Source organism: Nansenia antarctica, assembly GCF_963989245.1.
Source record: "Nansenia antarctica genome assembly, chromosome: 5".
Lineage (NCBI taxonomy): Eukaryota > Metazoa > Chordata > Actinopteri > Argentiniformes > Microstomatidae > Nansenia > Nansenia antarctica.
The window spans coordinates 15,955,566-15,965,565 of record NC_137690.1 but is presented as its reverse complement, the minus strand read 5'-3'; the positions used below and the strand labels follow the sequence as shown (position 1 = coordinate 15,965,565).

General features: G+C 39.5%; 1 protein-coding gene across 1 annotated transcript in view; it reads right to left on the bottom strand.

Moving 5' to 3' along the window:
- The window catches only part of ikbkb (inhibitor of nuclear factor kappa B kinase subunit beta), a 20,478-nt gene extending 16,530 nt beyond the window's left edge, over positions 1-3,948 (bottom strand). The window contains exons 1-2 of the mRNA XM_080530796.1: positions 3,811-3,948; positions 2,740-2,971 (exon numbers count right to left, since the gene is read on the bottom strand). Of these exons, the coding sequence (XP_080386922.1) occupies positions 2,740-2,838 (99 nt within the window). The 5' untranslated portion in view covers positions 2,839-2,971; positions 3,811-3,948. The remainder of the gene's footprint in view (positions 1-2,739; positions 2,972-3,810) is intronic.
- Between the last annotated feature and the right edge of the window lie 6,052 nt (positions 3,949-10,000).

The following is a 10,000-nucleotide window of genomic DNA, read 5'->3' as shown; positions in this document are numbered from 1 at the left end:
TGTCTTGAATGGTCCATAACATGGATTGCATTATGCTTTTCAAAGAGCTCAAAAGGCTTTAGCCTATACATTTTGAAGATGGGCTGCTCTATTCATGCTGATAAATAGAAAATCTACATTCTGTATAGTGCGTGGCCTGGTTTCTGTCCAGGTCTTGACCTCTTGGTCGTCAGTGCCACTCTACATCGGGCTGGAAGTGGATGTGACACAGGGGGAAATGACACAGAGGGAAGGGTGTTAGGGCTGTGCCTTCGGCTCCAACTGATTTAACTTCCTCTGTTACTGCTGTGTAATTTATGATGCCATCTGTAGGCTACTTCCTGGATTGATGATGAGGTCATCGTAGTATCGAAGTGATGAGAGGCAATTGCGTTGTTCCTAATGTCGATTCTGGACTCTCAGATTGTTAGTGTTTTCATATGGAAACTTGAGAAATTATCAGAAAGTTTCCCAAACTTACAGGAATTTTGCAACACAATTTGGGTCATTATCTTACTGTACGATGAAGGGCCATCCCAATTAATTTGGAGGCATTTGCTTGACTTTGCACTCGAGCAGACAAGATGTTTCTATACACTTCAGAATTCATTCTTCTGCTGCCGTCAGCAGTTGCAATCATAAATAAAGACACGTGAGCGAGTTCTAGTGTCAGCTATACAGGCCCAAACCTAACAACTGCATTATGTTTCACAGATGAGGTGGTAAGCTGTAAATCTTGGGCAGATCCTTTTTCCTCCAAACTTCCCTCTTGCAACTACTTTGGTACATGACAATATTGATCTTATCTGTCCGCAAGACCTTTTTCCAGACTTCTGCAGTCTGCTTTTTAGGTAGCCTACTTTTTATCAGTAACCTGGATAAATGGTTTGTGCCTTGCAGAGAAACGTAGTTTGGCTGGTAAAGTATTCTGCAGATGGTGGTCTCTGACACATTCACGGGACATAGTATTTTTTCTTAGTGAATGGTGAGCATTCTACGGTCATCCACTTGATGTTGTTGCAGAAATACTGTACTAAACATGACTGCTTAATTTGGACATTTCATAAATCTGTCCCATTACTTTTGGGTACCCTACACAAATACCAACAAATAAAGCTGATAATCTCTACTTTAACCTCGTAGTAATTGTTGGATTTAAAATCCAAACTTTTGGGGTGTAGAGCTAAAAAGAAGAGAAAATGCTTCACTGTCCTATACTTACGCAGGACACTGTAAATCTGTCAAGTAAGTAACACTAACAATCTGAGAGTCCAGAATCGACATGAGGAACAACGCAATTGCCTCTCATCACTTCGATACTACGATGACCTCATCATCAACCCAGGAAGTAGCCTACAGATGGCATCATAAATGACACAGGAGTAACAGAGGAAGTTAAATCAGTCGAAGCCATTGGGCACAGCCCTGACACCCTTCCCTCCGTGTCATTTCCCCCTGTATCACTTCCACTTCCAGCTAAGTGTAGAGAGGCAGTAACGGTAAATCGTGGTTAGCTGTAAGTGACCGTTCTGAGGAAAGTTACATCAGTTAATTTTTATTTCCGTTTCAGCAACTTGTACAATCATGTCATGTTTTGTCTACTATTTTTTCCAGTCTTTTAGCTGTACACATGGTCCATGAATGTGGTTCAAAGCAAGACACATAAAGCAAAAAAGAGCGATCAACAAAAACATTGAGATGTCAATGATGGAATAGAAGTAAAGATTTTGAAAAGAAAGAAAAAGGGTAGGGGGGGTAGTGTCAGGTGTGTGTGTGTGTGTGTGTATGGGGGGGTTGTGTGTGTGTGTGTGTGTGTGTGTGTGTGTGTGTGTGTGTGTGTGTGTGTGTGAATGCAATGCTATGCAGGTGTATATCTATGTGTAGTATAAATTCCTATTTAACAGCATGAATAGAGCAGCTCCATTTCAAAATGTATCAGGCTAAAGCCTTTTGAGCTGAAAAGCAAAGGCCTAATGCAATCCATGTTATGGACCATTCAGGAGGTCTTGGTGACAGTCATGCTGTTTGCTCGTTCTTTGGAATAATATGAAGAAAGTCCTTGAATAAAGGGTCAGTTGAGGTTGAATTCACATTGTAAGTATCATTTTTAGTAAAACTATTCACATCGCCACAACCCCAAAGCCATTGTGTTGCTGCTGAGTGACACAAGAATGTTTTTCTTTTTTCGATACATTTGAGTAATTTAGCAGAGGTTCTTATCCACAGGAACTTACAATGGGTGAATTCTCGTAAGGTTACTGAGACAACTACACAAGTGTGCATACAAATAACCCCCTTCAAAGGTAGCTGTTACTAATAATCACAAATATAGAAAAAGGCAGACGGACAGACTGTACAGAGGCATGGACAGGAAGGCTTGTTGAATGGGTGTGTACAGGACAGGTTCCCACACTGTCTGATTGAGAACAATCTACATGCTTCCTGTTCTATGACAGTGTGCTCTGTCATAGAGAAGATGTGGAGGTCTGTGAGATTCTCCGCAAAGACCCCATGGCAACGGCATGCTCCTATAGTCTTCTTATATCATGCCCAAATCACCTAGAAGTAAACTGAATTAAAGGCATTTAGCAAAATGATATTTTGTTAAGGTTAGGGTTAGTTAACCTAAGTTTAAGCTTACTGACTGACACATATCACAAATTCTGAGACTTAGCCTAGTCTAAGACTTAGGGAAGAGTTGCAGTGGAGAGAATAGGGACCCAGTGAATAATCATAAGTAATCTTGTAGGTGTTCTGTACCTTGTTCTGCCATCTGGTGACGTTTCCAAACCCCCCAGTTCCGAGTCGGTCCTTTAGCTCCCAGTTCCCACAGCTCTGAGCTTGAGGGACACGACTCATGGTCTTCAGATAGTCTGGCAGTCCTCAGATAGTCTGGCTGTCCTCAGATAGTCTGGCTGTCCTCAGATAGTCCGGCTGTCCTCAGATAGTGCTTAGCTTGTCCACACTGACAGCAGCCACAGGGACATGAGACCTGAATAGAATACATTACATTTTATTACAGTTTATCATACAGGTCTAGGCTTTATACCACTTAGGGGAATAACATGTGTAATTACTAATTACCAGTAATGCAGTTCACATTTGTATAATGTTCATGTTTGAGGAAAAGTGATTACATATTCATAGTCTCAGTCTTACTTATTCCCTATGTAGAACAGGGCCGAACTTGTTTAGCATGATAATCTCTGAGTAAGGGAAGGAATGAATGAATGAATGAATGAATGGACTTTATTGTCATTGCTACAGTACAGGTACCAAACAACGAAATTTAGGAGGGGTGGCTAATGATGTAGTAGCCTATGCGGAATGATATTGAGTGTGACCTTTTTGGATGTACAGGTCTAATAGATACAGACTAGAAGGGCAACTATTCACAAACTTTATTATAACATATTCTTGTAATATCCATTGATTCCTGACGTTTTAGTGAGCCATCATTAATTGGCACACTTTCTTTAATAAAAATAATAGTGTGTGTGTGTGTGTGTGTGTGCGTGTGTGTGTATAGGAATTCATATTATTTTGCAGTAAACAGTACTATTTCTTAATACTGTCTTCCCTGACAGTATGAAAAATGAGAGACAGCCAAGTTATCAGTTAGGTCGTTATGTTTCTGGCAGGGCTGGTAGGACACAAACATCTCATTCAATTCCAAAGATGACGTTAGACAAAGTTATTAATCTTCAAACAATGTGTAAAACAAAGCGACATGATGTTCGGGTCCCCTTCTCGGGTAACCACTATGATGCTAATAGCACAGAACAGCTATCACAGCGAGCACCTATACTTTCACCTATCACAATCTCCTACCTTGGAACTTGTAGTAGACTTTGCCCCAAGAAAAAAGTTCACGTTTGTAGGCTTTAAGATTGACAAACCGAACATATAATATAACTTTATTTGTTACTTCGTTTCACTTTCAAGGACTTGCTGCTGTAACTGGCGAGAAAACAAATCACACATCACATCACTCGCGCTACTTCCTGATTCTCATTATTTCCTGTAAACCTGCACGCGCCGAGACCCGCCCACGAGAAAATAACCCTTTTTTCTTCCTTCTCCCTTGGGCTCTGGAAAAGCCTAGGCCTATGGTACAGAAAACCATATTTGTGTCGTTCTTATGGAAGCAAGCTACTGTATGGACTGTATGCTCCTGCTGTCTTGGCTAAATATATGAGGAGCTGTTGTAGGACTGTCTTAGTATTATGCATTATTGTCCCCAACCACACCTACTAGAATACTCACTTTCATTGACACATGATGTAATGTTATTATCACAAACTTTGTAATAACAACATAATGTGGCAATGAATATTGTTGCCCTTCAAACTTCTGTCATGTTTCTTACTTAAGTTCAGTCAATAGAACAGAATTATTTTTATTGCACATACAGGAAATTGATTTGGTGTGGTGGGAGCATTATAACAACAATATAATAATAATAAAAAACAACACTAACAGAATTGTTTAAAAAGACAATGACAGAAAGGAGCAGTAAAACAATAATTATGTAGGCTGTAAATTACAGTATGTAAAACTAATATAGAGTACATTGTCAGTTGTATGTGTGTGTGTGTGTGTGTGTGTGTGTGTGTGTGTGTGTGTGTGTGTGTGTGAGATGGGGGGGGGGGGAAACAGAAGCCTAAATCCTCTATGTATCATGCGGACGTAGCCTATTGCAGCCTCTGTCAAGACGTCTGGACCTTCATGCACAGCAGGTAGTGTCGATTGAAAGTCACACAAAAGGTAATGGTACAGGATGGTACAGGCAGAGAACAAGATCATTGAATATGCCATTTAGTCATCTACTTCTTACATTTCTTAATTTGTCATTAATTCAGGCCAGATGCATATTGAAGGGTTATCAACACATAATTTGTGATAAAATTGTAAAGCCTTAAGGCAAATTCCAGTTTCTTCTTTCTTTGTCAGACCTTAGTTAGTCCACTGAATCATGCACTTAATAATAGATAGGGGGGGGGGCACACTAACCTTTCAACACTTACATTTGGAACATTCTGCGCCAATAAGGGGGATAGTTTTCTAAACTCTGTATGTCTATGATTCTGTTCCAGACATTCTGTTCCCCTATTTTGAACCGCTTATGAGAATAAGGCGCTAGTGAACAAGTAATTCATTTTCAGTGTTTGGTTAATGGCAAACCACTGATGCATTACACATTCCATGAAATGTGATGTGGTGGATGATAGTATATGACTCATTGGGATGACCGCCCCACTATCACTATATTTACTGACCTGGGATGTATTCCATCAACGTCGCTAAAGGAAAATCCAGGCTTATTTTTGATAAGTCTCACGAAACGTATCCAAATAAACCTGGATTTTCCTTTAGAAATGTTGATGGAATACCCCCCTGAAGACAGGGTAAGATACACACCGCTGTTGTCATTTGGCAAGGAAAGGTATGTAGTATTGCTGAGTGCCAAAGCGACACCAATGCTTTCTAAAGACAGAATTTAGAGTATGAACTGTTGTGTGTCACATGATGGTGATTTACACATCTTTCTTAATCTTAATCTAAGAATGTAGCTACTGTGTTCTACTTGGAAAACAGCTTGACATTCTTAGTCCACCCCATGGTGTTCATAGAGGGTCTGGACAGGACACTAAGCCTAAGATTATCAATTAAATGTTTCGCAACTGAATTCATTTTTGTTGACGCCTTCCCATTTCTTGGAAATTGCCTTCCCGTTAAAGGAAATTGCATCTTATCTCCATACTGGATCTGACTGAAGTGCACTCTCACAGTCATTTGACACTAGATGGTGATGCACCATAAATGGAAATGTGTAGTCCTCTCTAACATGGTTGTAATTTGTTCTATTTTTATGTAACTAGATATATAAGTGTTTTATATTATGCCAAATGTAAAATTGTATGATGTATGATCTATTCTAATGTTTGATATTTGTAATTTAAGTATGTTTTATATGTTAAATGTTATTTGTAATGTATGTTTTAAATGTGGACCCCACTAAAGGTAGCTCATGCCTATGGCTATAGCTAATGGGGATCCTTCCAATAAATAAATAAACAAATTTGTTCGCTGCATTGGGAAAAAAATATATTGAGAATTTGCAACTTAAACACAAACATAACACATTCACAGGTTGATGCTGCATGCTATGTTTACAAACAGACATTTCACTTCAAGATATGATGAAGCTTGCACAGATCTTTTACACAAAATACGTGTTCCTGACGTGCATACACAGCTGCCTGTGGGTGACTCTGTGACTCTCTTTGTTTGGACAAACACTTCCTGTTTATTAAATACAGTGTTGCTTCCTGTTCACCTTCACTAAATATGGTGTTGCTGAAAAAAAAGGAGTATAAAAAATAAACACAAACCACAGTGACCAGTATGTGAAAGGTAGATAATAGATAATATCTACCTTTCACATACTATATCATACTATATTATAGTCCCATCATGTTAGGATAAACTTAACAGCAGGTAGGGCTCTTCCACCATGAGGTTTACATAAGTCCTGTCTAGAGCCTTTCCTCTTTTTGAGACACCATCAGCTTCCGTGTAGGGAAATTCTCTCTCTCCCTGTCAACCAACCTGGGTTGAGTTTCCCAAAAGCTTCATAGCTCATCTTTAAACCTTTTACTTAGAAGGGAAACTAGAAATAATTCCAGCTGCAGGGCCAACATAACCACAGTCGCCCTCAGCCTTCTTGCATCAATTAGTGATAATTATGAGTTGATATGTTGTGGTGTAATGTTTAGTCATCTGGGAATATCCTACAGCATGTCTGAGACGGTTGTAACACAAGGATTGGCAAACACCTAAACACAGTGTGTGTGTGTGTGTGTGCGTACACGCACATGCATACGTGTGTGCTTGCATGTATGTGTGTGTGTGTGTGTGTGTGTGTGTGTGTGTGTTTGTGTCTGTGTCCTCATCAAACATTGGTGACTCCACTATGATCAAACACAGATGGAGTTTGAATGAGACGAGGCATCATACCATCTCCCCCTCTCCCCCTTAGTCTTCTGTATGGGGGCGATGAATAAATCAAAGAATTTGAATTACCGGTAGTCAATACTGTAGAATTAGAATTATTGTATAATTAGAATTACTAATGTAATAACAAGCCATTCTGGAGGATGACTGGCAGAGTCACAGACTTCCTGAGGATGGGATGGGTCGAGTCAAGGGGATTGCGGTTACTCTCCCCCTTGGTGCCAACTGGTTTACCACAAAACCACCCTCTCACCCACAACCTATATCCTGGCCAGGAATAAGGGCAGTTGTACATGTTTACCCATTACATTTACATTTACATTTACACAGCTTTTTACTGTACTGACAGAAGGTTGGTGACTGGTCTTATGTGTTGTTTGTGTGTTTGAGTATTCTAGTATATGTTATTTAAGCAGGAGCAGGGGGCATCATCACCATGGTTTAGATATGTGTTGTCAGGTCATATTTTGCAAACAGATAGAGAGATAGATAGATAGATAGATAGTGGAATTCTTTACTTAGAATACGTAAAATAATTGTCAAAGACTAAAACTGAAATACTTTGAAGTAAAATAACAAAGACCAGAGTTGAAGGTTCTTCTCAATAAGACTTTATTACACATATCAAAGCATGAGATCATTTCACTGTTAGAATTCATTGAATATTCATCCTTCTCAGTTTACGTCGCTCATATGTAAATTGTCCATTATTGGATGTTCGTCAGTCCAATATGTTTCATCCTGGCTCTTCTATCTGATCACGGGTGGGTCAGCCAGCCTTTCTCTCATTACTTCATCCAGAAACACACTGGCGGAGATGAGAAGCAACACTTATTTCATAACTAAGGAATGTCTCAGTAGCGTTCCTCCCATTCTCCATATCCCACAGCCACTTATCTAGAAACACACAGTCCCAAGGCCCCAAAGCATTTATATGAATACTTTTCTGTTTTGCTATGATATATTTTTTACTATAATAGATAGATCGATCGATCGATCGATAGCCTACTTCTCGAAGACAACACGCTAAAAAGAGAAAAGTATCATTCACAACTTCAACAAAGTATCCGGCGCATATCGTGAGCTTAGAATGATAAGGTTCTATCTCCGTTTAGGGCAGTTCAGAGATAATGAGCGTCAACATTTTGACATTCCATTATGTTTTGTGAGAGGGAACCTTTGTATTTTATGAATTACTAACTCAAACATGTCAACATTTTCAAAATAACACCACACAGGCATTAATAAACACCTAATGGATCAGATTATGTAAAAAACTGAATTTTGACAAAAATTGAGATAGAACCTTATAATTCTAACGTCACGATATCACGTTGTGTTTATGGATTACCTCATTGACAGCCTGACCTCTGAGTGTACTGCAGAACTATTGCATTATATATATATATATATTATTCGAACCGCCAACTTTGGACACCTGCTGCCAGTCATGAACCCGCCCATGCCGCATCATCATCGCCCGGGCCCGCCTCTCTCCGGCTTGTTCATTCCAAAAAGAAAGCCCTCCCTTTTCCACGGAAAGAGACTGATCCGAGGCTTGGAGGCTGGGATAAAAACTTGGAGAAGCGGAGGGACGATCACACTTTCGGCTCAGGATCCCAGAGGAAGGACAATCTGAGGCTTATCGAGAACTACAGTAACCATCAGTAAGGGAGGACATCATACAGTATCCAAAAGGTAAGACACGGATGCGTATAATTTCTTATAGCCATAGCCTAATGTAATGTACTTATTGCTTCGAGGTTTGATTGTTGAAGAATAATGCACGCTTCACTAAAGCTTATTATAGGCTAAGGATGTCTCAAATGGAATGAGAGATTTAGCTGCAGATGTAGCTGCTAGATTTTTAAGAACAGAGAATATTGCTCACAGGTTTAGAAAATAGTTTTTTTTTTTTTAAATGTAATATAAATGTAATCGTTTTTTAAATATTTAAATGTAAATGTAATCTTGTCAGTGTAATCTTCTCAATGCAGATGCATTGTGATAATCAAATAGATTTTTAATAACAGAGAATATTGCTCACAAAGTCTCACAGGTTTAGAAAATAGTTTTTTTTAAATGTAATATAAATGTTCTCGTTTTTTAAATGTAAAAAAAAATGTTTTGCTTCTCCACCAGTGTGTTTCTGGATGAAGTAATGAGAGAAAGGCTGGTACATGTAATCTTGTCTGTGTAATCTTCTCAACCAATATTATGAGCAATATTCTCTGTGATTATTCGGAAAAGGTTGTGGTTTGTTCACTAGTAAAATATTGAGTGTAATTCAACCCATTGGATCTTATTACTGTAATATCCATACAACTTTGTACTCTAGGTCGCAGTAGTGTACCGTATTGCTGCATCACTGAAACAATATATGGCTCTCATGCATGTGGCACTATTGCCACCTGATGCTGATTGTCACACCATCTGTGGACATATAGGGGGAAATCAAAGCGTGAGTGAGCCTAGAGGAATTCACCTATGCTTACTCACTCATCTATCCTACATTTAGAATTCCTCCCACTGCTCTCTTTTTCTCTTATCTCTCATCTTTTCATTCTCCATCATCTCTCTCTCTCCTCCACCTGACACTCCCCTCTGGAATTCTGTATCACTTCGTCATAGTTCTCTCTCAGTAATCATCAGCTCTGGAATGAGGTCATTGTACAACCTTTTCAACAGTACAGAACATCCAAACATTGTAGAGCTACTACAGCAACACATTTAGCAATCTTCTTTGAGATAACAGGGTACTGTAACAGATACTGTAATAGCTTTGCGTTCCAGAGGAGCACTGGAGGAAGTATTCTTCCCCTTACTATTCTTGGGGGGGGGGGGGGGATAATGTTGTGTGTGTGTGTGTGTGTGTGTGTGTGTGTGTGTGTGTGTGTGTGTGTGTGCGTGCGTGCGTGCGTGCGTGCCTGTGTGCGTACATGCATGCGTGTATGTGTGTTTTGGTTCCACTCTGTGCCTGCTGACTAACCATGCATTGGATAAC